The following is a 17001-nucleotide window of genomic DNA, read 5'->3' on the forward strand; positions in this document are numbered from 1 at the left end:
CATCCCCTGTTATTCTCTCACATCAAAATCTACTAACATATTTGTTTAGAGCTGTTTTGGACCGTTTTTGCTTTATATGTGCATATTTCTCTCCTGATTTGGACGAGATTACTTTTTTTTTACTGGAGAAAACAATATTATGGCTAGAGTAAGCAATGGATTGAAGTTAAAAATGTCTTTGTTTATTGCGAATCCAAATATTAATATTATCCCCATTCAGAACAGAAATGGTATAAGCAATATAAACGACCATTCAAATTGAAGAAGGCCTTGAGTCGGACACATCCGTGCGGTTGTCTGTGACACCAAATGAGACGAAGCTCTCTGCTGTGCCCTCTCCTGCTTTAGATAAAGAGCTACTGTAATAACCTGGTGATCCAATTAAAATTGCATTTCATAAGCACAGAGGCCTTTGGGAGATTACATTCATTTTGGATAGAACAGCCAGCCATAATTTCATACAATGTTCCTCTGAGCGACCGGGGTGAAAACTCCAATCTATGTGTGTTAATCACCAATGACACTCAAAGCTGTGTTTTGGTTCCGTGTATCCGTATCACTTTTGAATAGAGTGCTTTTATCATGTCTGCCTCTCTGATATTATCTAACGTAATTTGAGATGTCATTTTAAAATGGTGTATTATCTGTGGTTGGACCACACAGTTGCTGCAGTTCACATCCTGTTCGTCTTAAATAGAATCCAAGATTAGAACTAGTAGAGCAGAAATAGTGCAGAATTGCAATAAAACTCTTCCACATCATAGTGAAGTTAGGAAGCAAAACTTGTCTTTTTCGACTGTTTTTGTACAGCTTTTGTTTGAAATAAAAAAAATTGTATATAACGTAAATGCCTTGACTGTTACTTTTGAACGATTTAATGTAGCATCCTTGGTGTTAGATATAGATGTGTTTAAATTAAAAATGCGTTAAAAATAAACTAACCTCAGGTTCATGTGATCATAAATGGTGAAATTACTTCCTTTTGACGTTCAGAGGTCCAAAAATGCAGACTGGAATTTGCCTATAGTGGTGTGTCCCACAAAACGTACTCCTAAGTAATATTGAAGTACTCTTTTCAGTACATAGTGTCAGCATGGGAACTGGGACAAAGCCGGCATCTTATTTTTGCAAAAGGGTTGGGAGGGGGTGAGTATACTTTTATCCAAATCTGATTAGATCAGATCAGATTAGAACTGAAATTTCTGATGGATGTTGCAGATAAATCATTAGTAATGTGCACTGCTTTTGTTTTAATGGACAGCAAGAGAAATGTTTTTAAGACAACCTAGTCAAAGGCTTTTATTTGGCATCGTTACATTTCCATTTTTATTCTTTTAATCTTTTGTAGCCAGTTAAAAACAAAATCCAGATGTCAGCCACTCTGTTTTTTTTCTTACACTAATAAAACAGGGAACGTGACTTCCATCATAAACTGAGCAAATGATTTATTTTGGTTTTATGAAATATATTTAGATGGTCTCCGTGCAGACACACGAGATGACACAAGTATTCACCCATGAATTAAAACCAGCACTAATCAGGAAGCATCTGCCTCTCATTATGTTGGCAGACAGCTAATTAGTGTCCATCAAAAGCAGCGGTTCTTTAGATGCTTCCGTATTGTATGTGCGTGCAGGTGTCTGGAGCTCCACCCCAACAACCTCCAGGCCCTCATGGCCCTGGCAGTGAGCCTGACCAACACAGGCATGAGGCAGGAAGCGTGTGAGGCGCTGTTGAGCTGGATAAGGCACAACCCCAAATACAAGCAACTTCTGAAGAGCCGCACACACCTGCAGGCCTCACCTGGTTCACGGAGACCCTCCTACCCTTCCGCAGTGGGCTGGTATGGTTACAAATAAATCCAGTGCCATAAAAGAAATATACAGCAGCCCCCAAAATGGCGGATTTAAGTCAAAATTGATACATTTCATTACTGTAGAAACAAAACATTGTATAATCAAATTATGCTAACCAATTTAGAACTGGCTTCAAGTTTTGGCCATTTTTGCAATTACTTTAGACCAAAAAAAGTATTTTATTAGCGGATGCATGATGTCAGTCCCCATCGTGTTCAAACATGTGTCATTGCAGAATATATCATTTGTTGCATCTTTGATAAACAATTAAACAATAAACTATTATTGTGCATATATTTGCAGTTTTTGTATGCACACATTTTTATCCCAACCCCCATTAATCCCTGCCTAAACTCCACTCCGTTTAAATTAAAAAAGTTAAAAAAAGTACTTTTTTATTCTAAAACATCCAACAATAAAACATTTTTCTACATCAAACTTAAAAAAAAATAATTAATTTATATGAAAAAAAAATGCCCTGCAAACCTTTGTAATTGTACACAGAGACCTCAAAATTTCACTGTCACGCCAAGAGGATGATGGTCATTTATTTTAACTATTTTCTAAACAAAAATTTTTTTGTGACATGCCGCTTCCCGGGAACACGTTCTGCACATTATTTCTAAATTGTCTAAAATAATCAGGTGTTGGGTGTTTGCGCTGCGACAATCGATCGTATGACATCATAGTAGCACGAGAGCTATAGAGCATCTCCATGCTTTTGAATCGCTTTCGTGGTTTCAAAACCTGGTCATTTTAAGTCAATTTGGAAACCCTGTGTAGAACATGTCCCTGATAAGTGGCTCGTCTGGTCACCTTGCTAAAGTGACAGGTTTACAACTGCACTCCATGTTGCAAAAATCCCTACTTTCTCGTGCATGTAGCACTTCAATCCCTCCTAAATGGAATATTTTTGGTACCAACAACTTAAATCTCTCTCTAGAGAGCCACTTTCCTTTTTTCTTAGCTATTAAATGACGCACGTCCTGATTTTGCCAAGTCCGATGTGTTCCTAGGTCAACATATTTTGTTGACCCTGGAACAACATTTTAATCCCTAAAATCAGAGGGAATGATAGATGAATGACACTGATGTACAAGCACCAAACACTGATTTTAAGCATAAACTTCACAAAATCTATAAACTGGTTCTTCAAATCTGATTGGTTAATCACAATGTTGTTCCAGGGTCAACAACGATGTTGTCCCAGGAACATGTCTCACTTGGTAAAATCAAGTTAGGCATTAAATGACACCTTTTGATGGTGTTTCTGGTAGGGACGTCCCTGAAGGACAAAGCCTCTGAGTCTCTGCGCTCTCTCCCTGTTTTTATCTCCAGCCCCCTGCTGCCCGAGGTGAAGGAGCTGTACCTGGAAGCTGCCCAGCACAACTCAGACACGATCGACCCAGACCTGCAGACAGGGTTGGGAGTGCTGTATAACCTCAGCTCCGAGTTCAACAAAGCAGTGGAAGCCTTCAACGCAGCGCTGTCAGTGCGGCCGGAGGTAAATCCCTTCTCAGTGTACTCGACTGACAAACTGGGGCTAAATCACACAGAAACGCTCCCTAAAGGCAAAGGGCAAAGGAGAGAGGGAGGAAAAAGTCACCGAGGCTTAAAAAGTGTCTCTGAAATCTTTGAAACAGTTCATTTGAAACTTGAGGGGAGCTTTGCCATTCATGAGCGCTGACTCCAGAACCCTGTGGGTCACCTTGTCGACGATTGATGCTTGCTAAGCCAAATTCTGTCCCCCTGTGTAGACTGCATTTACACTCAATCGAAAATCCTCCCCATCTGCTTGACTTGGTAATGTCTGCTTGCCTGCTGGGGGGCTCAGAGCGTGAATGCGATGAAGGATAATGGCAGAGTAGAAGGGAAACTCTGATATCATGCTTCTTGTGACATTAGGAACAAGGCAACTTCTTTGTACCTCTGTTTTACGCAGTGTCACTGTACTTAAAGGTCATATTTGATCCCTAAAACAAAGAGAGCTGATCATATCTTAATGGTATTAAAAATCAGTCAGATGTAACTGCATAATCTTTGAAGCACAGAGAGATAATTATTTTGATCCATGACACTGAGCCGGAGGGGATTCTTCTTGCCGTTGGTGTGTACAGGACTACCTGCTGTGGAATCGGCTGGGGGCGACGCTGGCTAATGGAGATCGCAGCGAGGAGGCTGTGGAGGCCTATACCAGAGCCCTGGAGCTCCAGCCCGGCTTCATCCGCTCACGTTACAACCTCGGCATCAGCTGCATTAACATGGGCGCTCACAGGTTTGTGACAGAGAGCTGGGCTTGGCCTGAAAATTATGGAAAATGTATCCCCCAACTTTTGGTTTAAATACTTTGACCCTGAGGTTCTGGTGGAATAAATGCGGCATAATAAGGAAACATTTATTCCTTGATTTATGGGTGTTTCTTCAACTGCCGGTACGTTTGTGTCCCAGGGGTTGGTTTTTTAAAGAGGTTTTTTGTTTGTTATGAGGGCCACATTAAATGCCTTCAGAGTTTAGATTTATGTGTTCAGATTTATGCATATTTTATTATTTTACTCTTGGCCCACACTTAGCTTTTTAATCTTTAAAATAAGAAACTCCATTATAAAATAATTATTAATTATGATTTAGATGAGCCTGAAGTTTGAAAGTTATAGATTTGCACAAGCCATGTAATCATGTCAACAGATAGATAGATAGATAGATAGATAGATAGATAGATAGATAGATAGATAAGTGCCCGTATTTGTAAAGACACCCTTTTTATTGATTTAATTGTTTATTTATTTCAGGGAGGCAGCCAGTAATTTCCTGACGGCTCTTAGCCTGCAGAGGAAGAGCAGGAGTCGGCAGCTTTCGCACCAGGTCATGTCTGGAAACATCTGGGCGGCCCTGCGGATAGCGCTGTCCATGCTGGACCAGCCGGAGCTCTTTCAAGCTGCTAACATAGGAGACCTGGACTTACTCATGAAAGCGTTTAACCTGGATATGTGAGCGAGGATTACCCCTTTAACCATGGCAAATAATCCAAAGTCCTTTACGAGAAGAACTTTGTCAGAGGAGCAACCTTTGTTTTCGCAGAGCACCTTTACATTCCTGAGAACTGAGTGCTGAATGATACTATTTTACTAGATTTGCACATCAGTTTACGATTAACCTAAAGAGCACAATGCCGGGTGAAGATTGTACAAGTATGCCTTAGAGAAAATATCAGCTAGACCTGCAATGTAACAGTGGGAATCAGAGGACACCACGATTGACGAGAGGAACGCAGACTATAAATGTGCAAGAACAACATAAGCTTGATGACTTGATTAGATGTACTGTACTGCGTAGACTTCATGTATTGGTTCGATTGCACTCTTTATTTGAGATGGTGGGGTTCTTATAGATTTTAAAGGCACTTAGTTCAACCCTGGACACTCCTCACCTGATCTCTGCTGCATCATCCCCTTTATTTCCTGAAGCTTGCAGACCAGACTAAAAAGCCTTACTTATCTTGCATGTAAAATAAATAATTGAGATGCTATCGATATGAGACCAGATAAAAGCCATTCCTTGCCATACTTTGACCTCTTGATGTAGAAGTCTGTTTTCCATCAAGATCTATTTGTGAAACATACCACGTCTTTGAAATGTTACGCTGATTATTTCACAAAATTCGATGCACTGCCCCTTTTGCCACAGTTTTAAGCCTGGGATTGACGGGATGACAAGAAACTGCCCAAAATATAAGCCAAACTATTTGTGAGTTTCACAGATCTATAAAGTAATATTTTTGTTTTTCTCATATTACTTGTTATGGTTCATCTCCAGCTTGCATGATGTTTTATTTTGCTCATCAGTGTGAAGTCGCAAGTGCTTAATGTTGCATAAAAGTCCTACGTTTTAAAATGCTATGCAAATATATATTTTTTTCATTTAGCCGTAAGCAGAAGAAAAGCCCAAAGTCCCAGAAAGCTGTACAACGATTTTACAGGTCTGGAACTACATGGTGGGTAAGTGATTAATGACAAAATTTCATTTTGGGGTGGAGAATCCCTTTAAAGCTACCCACATTAATCCAGATACATTTGAAAATGTCTTTTTCTCAACATTCTGGCAGGATTTTACAGGATTCTGACGATAGTCGATACATTAAAAAAATGGCACGTAAATTTGTGGAATAAAACTTTTCCCATGGCAATGTGAAATGTAAAATATAATCTTGATATTAAATTACTGCAAAAATACAAATTTACTCACAATTGCTGTCCTGCAGCTGATCATAAGGACAGTTGAGACGCCATAAATGGAATAGCAATTGAGTGTAGTCTGGACAAACCATTAAGTGGTGATGTATTTTGCTGAACTGATTGTGCAAGAAGAATAGCATGATATACTTGTAACGATATACAAATCTCCATATTCATCGGGAAGAAGGAGGCGGGAACCGGCGCACAATCAAAATCATTTTAATATTCGAAAATAAACAAAACAGCGCGTCAGCCCCTCACGGCCACTGACGCGCACAAATAAAAAGCAAACATAAAATAATATCCCAGGCCTGGTCCTCTCTCGTCCTTCACGGTCGTCACTCCAGTTTTATATCCTTCCATCTCCTACGTGGGACTCGATACTGGCGGTGGGGCGCAGGTGTAGCTCATCTCCAATCACTACACCTGGCCTCACTCCTCGTTCCCACGCCTCTCGGCCCCGCCCCACTCGCCACAATACTATATATGTGGTCTCGCTGAAACACATCAGCTTAGTTATGCATGCATATTAAGATGATTTAAAGGGATTGTTCTTCCCAAAATAAAATTCTATTAACATTTACTCACCCTCATGTTGTTTCAAACCTATTTGAGCTTCCTTCTTACTATTGAACACAAAAGAAGATATTTTAAAGAACGTTTGTAACCAGCTGCCAGTAGCCATTGACTTCCACAGTATTTTTTCCCATATTATGTAAGCCAGTGGCTACCGTCAACCATTTGGTTACACTCCTCTGAATTTCTTCTTTCGAGTCAGTATTTTAATTTTGGGGTGAACTATCAAGTTTGTTTTTCTTCGACGTTTTACTGAAAAATTGAAACTATTGGAAAATGCCAGTGCAACAAAAAAGCAATTTTCTTATGTATCTGGATTAATTTAGACATAGCCCAAATAATGGTTCTTATTTAAAAAGGCTCCCTAATCCAGATGAGCTTTTATTTGTAGCATCATATTTTTATTATTCACATCTAGCGCAATCATTTATTTAAAAAAAACAAAAAAACAATCTATATCAATGAAAAAGCATGCAAAGCCATTCAACCACCCATTATAAAGTGTTTTTAATTGTTACTATATTTATTTAATTACTGCTCTATGTATTTCTTTTATTACTCTGTATCTGAGCCTATTTGGAAAGTCTTGTATATGTTCATCGATACAGTTAGAACAGGCTTGTGCTTTGTAGCTGAATGTTACAGTAGATACTGTAGACTCTCTCACGCCTGAGGACTAACCTCCAGTTTTCTAGAACTTTGTACAATCTCAGGTGTGACTGTCTAGATGAATTCATGCTCCTGAAGTACTCCTGATGTATGACCGCATGCCGAATTTACTTATTTTTGAATGCTGTAGATTTATTTATATGCATGACCTTGACATGCCTATTTTAATCTATACCCTTCATTTCTATGACTTCTATATAACTATATTCACTATATTTTGCATTTCAAAATATATATTGATCTGAAGAATATGGCATATTAACTGTAAAATATCTACAAATGAGCAGTTTTTGCAATGCAGTGATTAATCTCAACAAGACCTTTATAGTCACTTATAATACGATTGCAATAGCCAGATTTACTAAAGCCTTTAGAGTTAGACTCAAATATATATTATGCATCATTCAGAGTTTTGTTTCAGAATTTGTACATGCAAACTTTCTGAATGTTTGCTATAGGCTTTATTAACTCTGGCCCAATATTTAAAAGATAGATGCATATACAAAAGTTATCTTTTAAAATAAAATATTGGAATAGAGTTTGTATGCTTGGTTGTTGCTGTTGATCACAAACCGTTGCCATGAGCGCATTAAGCTGTTATTTTTAGGGGCTCAGAAACAATTGGTTCCACGGTTGAAGACTCCCGTTTCCAATCTGGCATCACCAAACATGAAAATGGCAAAGAGAAACAACTGTGGATTTTAATGAACAATACAAACATTACGAGTCACAAGTATGTTTGAACAGATTTCCGAACGAGGATTCCCACATTTGCCATGTTTGTGTTTCTAAGCAATACATGGATCAGAAAATCCATTAAAAAAAATAATAAAAAAAAATTATAGTTTGTAAAGTAACTACAGAATTGGCACACTTTTTGCAAAAAATAATAGGATCACTAATAAAATAGGATCACTAATAAAACCGTACCACTTGACCTTCTGTTGTCAAAATGTCAACTGACTAACCTCTGATTGTTAGCGCACATACTGAAAAAATAAATCAAGGCATGTTTGAGAAAGGTGTGGTTAAAGCATCCACTTTCACACCCAAAAAGAGAGCAGAAAGAAAAGAGACAGAAAGAGAAGCAGGAGGAAACTGGTATGAATATTCATTCAAAGTAAGAAAGAGAAGGAGAGAAAAGAGCGAGAGAACCTCGGCTGGATAAGACACACGCACAACACGAGGTAAAGAAACAAAGACACTGAACTCCCAACATAAAAGATAGTGCACAACAGAAATGAACATGACAGGATACAATCTACAACAGAATGTGCAACATCCAGTTGAAATAAATGGAGATGAACAGGCCCCACCTCAGCCTGAGTGAGATTATATCATAAAACAATGAATATAACATTTTAAATCAGCACTAACGTTCAGACTGAGGCTCACAGCATAATAAAACACTTTAAAGGATACTTGCCAAGAACCTATTCGGTTTTTGTTTGTTGAAATTGGTAAAGATTGATGGAGGCGGAGCCAGGTTTGTCAGATATGTCATAAAGCTTGAGATTTGGTAACACTGAGCACCAATACATACATGTATCTGAGATAGATCTATGTATGACACTGCATATAATTCAGTTTTATATGCAGTATGTCATCACATATTGCAAAAAACAGTTTTACATTCTTTGAGACTGGAAGTCAATGAAACGGAACAATTTCAGATGCATCCCAGCCTTTTAAACGGCTTCAGATATGATCAAAGTTAAGCACTTGAACATTGCGTGAATATGTGTTATCGCTGCATTTTCTGGTCAGCTATCACAAACTGACTGAAAGCTATCATAAAGTTGAATAGGATGACATTGTACAAATCAAATATTCTTCAAGTCATGCCAATACATGAGGCTCGATCTTCTTGAATATGAAAAAATCATAAAAGTACAAGTTCGCTTCTGCCTAAAGGTATGGAAACGTGTTCTGCTGGGTACAATAAACCTCCATTAAAGGAATAGTATATAATAAAATGAAAATGCATTCAACCTCAGGCCATCTTAGAAGTAGATGAGTTTGTTTTTTCATTGAAACATATTTGGAGATATTTGACATTACATCACTTCCTCACCAATGGATCCTCTGCAGTGAATGGGTGCTGTCTGAATGAAGGTCCAAACTGCTGATAAAAGCAACACACATCTGTTAACATCTTGCGAAGTGTGTGTTTCTTACAAACATGCAGCTTTTCATTTCACAAAATGTTAATTGATGTACTGGAGTCGTGTGGATTACTTGCGGATTATTGCAATGTTTTTACAGCTGTTCGGACTCTCATTCTGACGGCACCCATTCACTACAGAGAACTCATTGTTGAGAAAGTGAATGGTAAATTTCTGCAAAACTCTGTTTTAATAAAGAAACAAATTCATCTACATATTGGACGTCAATTTTCAGGACATTTTCTTTTTTGGGTGAACGATATCGATGAAGTCGATGGTGCCACATACAAGGATCAATCTGAATGGTAGAATAAATATCTAACAGCAAACTAAGACCTACCAAACAAGGAACATAATCCAATATGTCAATAAACATGACTGCTTACACTTTTTTTTTCCTGCATGGGCATGAAAAAAAAGTTAAATAATTACATTATGTTTTGGATTGATTGCAGCTCACACAAAATGTGATCTCTATTTGAAATCTATTCTGACCGATTTTTTGTTGTTGTTGTTGAACAACTGTAAAACCCAAAGGATATGAAATGAATTGCAGTGAGTACATTCTGCTGAGATGTCAGTAAAAACATTTGTAAATGCAGGCACACATTATATTTTTAAAAGAAGTACTACTGGAAAATACTGGCACAGGAGCTTAAAGTATCCAAAGAGAAATATAACAAATAATTTGAGAATATTTTAGGAAAATAATCTGCATACCTAAAATTGCACGCACCCCACTGTACCTTTAAAGCAGACACAAGACAAACAAATAAACAAAACTCAGATGGACGACACGCGTTGTTTTCCCTGCTGGACCGTTCTCGTGGTATGAGCGTCTGTGCGGGTCTTGGCAGGGACTGAGAGGTCCTCTCTTGATCTCACAGATGTAAATGCTTCCCTAGTTTCCAGCAGTGTTAGTGGTGCCCCACACACCTCTCTGGCCAGACGGCTGTGCATATTGTTATGAAGGTCCAGATCTAGCAGCTTGACAGGCGCCGGTAAAAGTACATGTAGCCCAAGTCTTTAGGGGGCCTCTCTGACAAACATACTTTGTGGTCGTTGTAAATCAGCCACCTAGGGAAGTAAAAAAGAGATATCGGAGTTTGAGTATATATATATATATATATATATATAGGGCTGGGCAAGTTAGTGCGTTATTATTGTGTTAACGCATTAATTGATTAAAGCGACAATTATTTTATCGCGTTAACACAGTTTTTTATTATTATGAAAGTCCGTTGATCACTGGCTCTGAATACACATAGACAGATCATGGGTCACAGGAGGGGATGCTCCCGATCAAATTATTTAGGCTAAGCATCAACATTCACAAACCACTGTCCGCTGTTATTTTTAACAGAAAAGAATGCAACGAGCTCGTAATCATGACTTTATAAGTTGGAAATAGGAAGTTTCTGATAGCAGGTGAAGACAGCAGGGAAGTGCTCTCACCATATATTGCTTTACACATGTATCACTTTTGCCGCTCAGAAATATTCACGCAATCATGCAGAACGTATCAGAAGATCTGCACTTCGGAGTGGTTAGCACTCACATTCACTGATCTATATATAACTAAACCGTGCTCTTGTCCACCTCTTCCAACAGAACCAGGGATTGATAGAATGACAGTTATGTAAAAAGTTATGTAAAAAAAATATATTTAAAGTGTCTATAATATATATTTTTAATTGTCAAATATTTATATTTTCTTTATCATTTTAACATTTATACATGTTTTTTTTAAACATTTATTTAAACTCATGCATTCCAAGAAATTTTATAATAATATTTTTTCTGTTATACATTATCCAAACGATACTCTCTGCAATCAGTCCATCCACAATCAGTCTGATTGTACCACACCCCCAAAATGAACATTTGTAAATAATAACACACATTATAATCAGCATACCTGCCCTCTTTTTTGATATGACACACATAATGACCAGACATTGTGGATGCTCCCATGTGACTGATGAAGGCAAACAGTTCGTAACCTTTGAGAAAGAAAAAAACAAAACAACATCAGCAATGAAATATCAAACCAGCAATGCATGCAGACAGTGTAATCCTCAGTATGTGAGCACTGTTTGTTGAACTCAGTATTCTGTAGGCACTTACGCCCGGGTCCGTCTCTGACACGGGGGCTGGACAAGTCCTGATCTGGAGACAGTGAGGAGTCGCTGTGCGCATTGGCATTTGAAAAGCTGTTATCGTTCGCCTCTGTGTCTGCGGTGTCTGACATAGCCTCACTCTCATCCTCACAGTCCGGGTGTGTGAATATCCAGTCAAGCGCACGCTCCAAGTTGTTGCTCTGTAGTCAGACAAGAAGTAGAATACAGACAAAACGTGACCTCATGGTATTGTAAATCATTCTTTATTCATTGTAACTCTCATCACTTGAGAACAGGAGCTCTAAATAAAAAATATCCTCAGTCAAGGAGCCATATTTAAATTGCTCAGACCAGTCGAGAGTCCTTGATTTAACTGAGGTCATTCTAGCATGGTCGAAAGACTAATTTAGGCATAGACACTAATCTGAAATAGCGCCGTGATTCACTGCAGATTCCAGAACTGAAAGCAAATGTGGCCTGACGCTCTCATCCTTTCCTGGACAAATGTGAACGGCGTAGGTTGAAGACGTCCACTAGTGACTGCGCTATAAGAGGCTATTTTTGCACGCACATAACACAGACTTGCAAAACACCATCACAAGGTCTAAAACACAAAAATAACTATTCAAGAAGAAGCAGGTCATACTATGAATGAATAATGTTCAAACACTTGACAAGAAGATCTGAGAGGTTAGAATAAACATAGGAGTTATACAGTTCATTCAAATTGAACTGAAATCTAAACATTCTAAATATTAAAGAGGAAAATATGTAGCAACTCATGTACAACCGTGTAAAATGTACTTTTTTAAAGATGTTTTGAATGAAAGAAGTATTGTGTTCACATAATGCATTTATTTGAGTAAGATTTAAAAATGACTTTTAATAGGCTATATTTGAAAATGTAATTTATTCCTGTGATGGCAGTGCTACATTTTCAGCAGCTATTACCGTGAATAGAAGGTTCAAAAGAATGTAATTTATTCAAAATAGAAATCTTTTGTAACATTATAAATGGTTTTAACTTTAAATCAATTTAAAGTGCGCTTGCCGAATAAAACTATTCATTTCTTTTAAATAAATGGATCCACACACACACACACACACACACACACACACACACCAAAACATTAAAACCCATAATGTACTTCCAGCAAACATTTCATAACCAAGTGAATTTTGACTGAATAACAGCATGATTTTCAAAGCACTTAAAACCAAAACAAATCGCATTTCTTTTAACTGTAAACACTGAACTTTCAGATATCCAATAAGAAAATGTGAAGGTTAGCCAAGTAGTTCAACAGAAGAAATGGCTTCTCTAGTCTCGCATGCTTGGTCAATGAGCAACAAGTGACAAAACTGATCCCGACATGCCAGAACATGTTTTTGCATCTGTGTAACGTGACAGTATGATAATTATACTCCTGCCTAAGAATGAAATCAAACAATTTGCAGCAATTAACTGTTCAAAACATGAACATCCTACATACAGTGGCCCTAAAACGTATCCAGACACTTGAACTTTTCTCAAGGTCATTTTTAGTGGATGCATGGAGCCAGATCCACTGAAGTTCATGCAGGGATGAAGAGTAGAAGAGTAAGCACAGGTCTATGACATTCAGATATTTTTAAGTGTCCAAATTCTTTTTCGGGCCACTGTACATGAAGCAGATGAAGCAGGACACTCACTGTGGCTTTGAGAGCCTGGATTGTGTGATGTCTGGGGAAGCCCATGGAGGTGAGGATGGAGATGCTCTCTTCTGGAGGCTGGTTGTCCAGTGCACTGGTCGTAGGGAGGCTGGGGCTGGGCAGGTCTGGTTCCATGTAAGTGGGAACTGCCAGAGGCTCAGCAAAATCTAAAGTTTGTTTCAGAAGAGACGTAAGATTTAAGTCTTCGGTCACACATACAGTATATATCATATTTACATTTAAAATATCACAACAAAGACAACTGCAATAGTACATGGTAAAACGTTATGTAGAACTATATGTTCAAACTATCTCACAAAAAACATAATATTCAGTCTAGTGTGAATATTATTCACCAAATGTGCAGAGGATAAAAATATCACACACGCTGCTCTGAGATTACACAGATAAACCGGAAATTCACATGAACACGAGCCATGTAATCCATTCCCTGTAGTCTGCAACTAATCCTTTAATGTTCAAGATCAAATGCTGTGTCTCACAAACACACACACACACACACACACACACACTTATTGAAAGAAATTATGAATACATTTTTAAATTAAAAGTTATTGTTGTGTAAATATCTAATCAAAGAGAATTGTATATCTCAAGTTTATATATATATATATATATATATAACCCATTTTAGCCTTGACTAATTACTTCTTCAATTTGCAATGTTTTTCAGTTTTATTCAGCAACCATGCATTAAATAGATTAAAAGTGACAAGTAACGATTTTTACATTGTTGCAATAAAAAAAAAAAAAAAAAAATATTAATTACAGAAAAACTGCAATTATATATATATATATATATATATATATATATATATATATATATATATATATATATATATATATATAAGGCAGAGCAGACCAAAATATGTTTACATTTTAATATAAAAAGTTAGGATTTCTGCTTAGACTAGCCATATATCATCTCACAGTACACAATACTGAAGAATTAAGGTAAGGCTAAAAAAATCTCTGTATACTGCACACTATATTAATAACCCCTGTCAGTAGTCTCTATATAGGAACAGGCCAGCTGTAGCTGTGGAGCAGACGTAAGCCACACGAGTCTAGGAGATGCGAAGCTAATGGAGTTTGGAGCACTTGAGACTGCTTGTGTGTATGTCTGATTCTGTTTGTGATCTCAGGTGGCCGTTTAACTGGGGCAGGAAAGTGAGGAGAACAGAATTCCCAGCTCACAGTTGACACTCAAGTGTGAGGACGGTGTGTACTAGCCAGAAGCACAATGATAAACAAGGATGACTAGCAAGAGACTGAAATACACCTTGTGTAAACTTGATTCTACTCAACTAGACCATTTTGAGTCCAATAATATAGAACACCTTAGATCTAAATAGCATTCTGATGAATTACTTTGGCATGAAAATACGCAACTCTTTACGTCACATGCATTTATCTTATAGCCTAGCTAAGTGACATGCTCCAAACATAAAATATTCCACTGTGGCTGAAACCCAGATAATGAGCCTCATGAAGCACACCAGATTTCGGTGCCTTATTTATCTTGAATGCATTAACGACATTTAAAATACATGTTTACTTTAAACAAACGGTATGTATATTATCACAGGTCATAGGTCTGTTCTGGGAAAAAAAACTAATCTTGGTAGAAACTATACTAATTAGGCAGCTGCTTCACATGGATATGGATATAACATAGATTACATTACAGTACAGTGAGAATAAACATGTTTTTTTCTGGCCACAATGTGTTTTGATAAGTATTTCCAAGAGCATGAAACGTTGAAATTCAAGATAAAACATTTAGTCCAGTATTTGCTTCACCACACACTGCAGCAGGTTACATATTTACAAAATATAGTGATTTCTCGACAGGGAAAATTCATTTTTAATGATATTAACTTTTAAAGACAAATCTGCTCTGTGAGCCCCGAGGTTGTTAGATGATATACAGTTTTGTTGAAGCCATATCAGTTTACATTCTTTCAAATTAAACTTAAAATAATTGTTTAAAGGAACAGTACCATTTTTTGAAAATAGCCTAAATCCAACTCCCCTAGACTTAAACAGTATTCTGTAGTTACATCATGTACTTAGACCAACAGAAAATGAAAAGTTGTGACTATGGCTAGGAACTATACTCTCATTCCGGCGTAATAATCAAGGAACTTTGCTGCTGTTCTATGGTTGCAGCAGGCGCAATGATATTACACAGCGCCTGAAAATAATTTTTCATTTTCAATTTTTCAAGCAACTTTTAATTTTTCGCCGGTCTTAGTACATAATGTAACTACAGAAGAATCAAGTTTTAAACAGGATACATATAGAAACTCTTTGGTCATTTTTGAGGGAGATGCTAACGGTCTAATCAGATTCAATTAACTATGCTAAGCTAAGCTAAAAGTGCTACCGCCAGACCCAGAGATTGGCAGAATGGATTTGAAAATGGTAAAACTCAATGGTTTAACTCTTGGGGAGTTAGAAAAAGAGCCTATAAAAGAGACTATACACCTTATATAATATATATATATATATATATATATATATATATATATATATATATATATATATATATATATATATATATTTGTTTAATAATAAATATTTGAATTGAAGGTTTTTTTATTATGAACAGTTGTGATACTACATTTATTTGCCATTTGATTTCCCATGAGGCCTAAATCATACCAGCTGAGAATCACCTTAATAAATATTGTTGTGAAACTGTGCTTGAGTTTTTGAAAGAATGTCAGCTGGATGGCTAATATGCAGATGACAGTAAGTTCATCTGAGTTAAAAGTCTAAAATGTCTACAGTGAAAGTGTTCCTTTCGAGGAAGCATGCAATTAGGTGATGGTGCCTTCTGCTCAATTAGACTTTCCCTCACACTTCACTTCAAACTAAATGGCTACAACCTTTTAGCCAATGGAGCTAAAATGGCAGACACTTGAGTGTCTTTCCATTGATTACTAGACTATGTGACCAGAGCCATTAGAACAAATAAGATGTTTAATTCCATCAAAGCTGCATGTTTTAGGCTATAACAAATGTATATAATAAAAAAATATATATAGTTTCATAAAATATATTTTTGTATATTACATATAACTAGTACTACTATTACTATTTTAAGTAATGCTTTTATATAAAATGAGGGAAGGACATAGGGGATATGCCTTTGTTCAAAACGTGTCAGTTCAGTCAAGATACGAGGCCCTACCTGGCTCTTCCATGTGTGCTATTATCCAGTTAAAGGCCATCTCTGCCCCCATATTCCCAGTGTAGTACACTGCCTTCCGACAGGCTTCCAGAGGGAAACCCATCTCCGCCAGCTGCATCACGGATGATTCATCTATTTCTGGAGCTGAGGAACAGATGAAGAGAATAGTGGCTTCAAATCAACATCAGCGCCCCATAACTAACAATAAATACACAGACCATTTAAAATCTTCAAGAAAACAAAACCTGAACATTTTACAAGACTTTAAATACTGTTCTTCGAATAAGTAATTTTGTAGTGCATGTATAGACGGTTTCATCGGGCGCACACGCCTGGACCTAAGTTAACTTCCGGTCTGTGTTGTGTATATCGGTCTGGCTGCGGTGCCTTCTACAAACCATAGACAGTAAAAGAAATGGACACAGCGACCCCATTGGAACTCAATTGAGACAAGTGAAGCCCATTTTTAGG

At 37.3% G+C, this 17001-nt stretch overlaps 2 protein-coding genes across 8 annotated transcripts in view; one reads left to right on the forward strand and one right to left on the reverse strand.

Moving 5' to 3' along the window:
- LOC127959906 (PEX5-related protein) overlaps positions 1–7871 on the forward strand; it is a 69649-nt gene extending 61778 nt beyond the window's left edge. For all 6 annotated transcript variants that reach the window (XM_052559336.1, XM_052559338.1, XM_052559337.1 and 3 more), the window contains 4 exons: positions 1637–1843; positions 3195–3360; positions 3974–4131; positions 4646–7871. In XM_052559336.1, coding sequence (XP_052415296.1) covers positions 1637–1843; positions 3195–3360; positions 3974–4131; positions 4646–4847 — 733 coding nt within the window. In that variant the 3' untranslated portion in view covers positions 4848–7871. The remainder of the gene's footprint in view (positions 1–1636; positions 1844–3194; positions 3361–3973; positions 4132–4645) is intronic.
- Positions 7872–8009: 138 nt separating this feature from the next.
- Positions 8010–17001, reverse strand: part of usp13 (ubiquitin specific peptidase 13) — a 32850-nt gene continuing 23858 nt past the window's right edge. For both annotated transcript variants that reach the window (XM_052559334.1, XM_052559335.1), the window contains exons 17-21: positions 16531–16674; positions 13311–13477; positions 11626–11818; positions 11417–11501; positions 8010–10575 (exon numbers count right to left, since the gene is read on the reverse strand). In XM_052559334.1, coding sequence (XP_052415294.1) covers positions 10479–10575; positions 11417–11501; positions 11626–11818; positions 13311–13477; positions 16531–16674 — 686 coding nt within the window. In that variant the 3' untranslated portion in view covers positions 8010–10478. The remainder of the gene's footprint in view (positions 10576–11416; positions 11502–11625; positions 11819–13310; positions 13478–16530; positions 16675–17001) is intronic.

This window comes from Carassius gibelio, chromosome B6 (genome assembly GCF_023724105.1).
Source record: "Carassius gibelio isolate Cgi1373 ecotype wild population from Czech Republic chromosome B6, carGib1.2-hapl.c, whole genome shotgun sequence".
Taxonomy (NCBI): Eukaryota; Metazoa; Chordata; class Actinopteri; order Cypriniformes; family Cyprinidae; genus Carassius; species Carassius gibelio.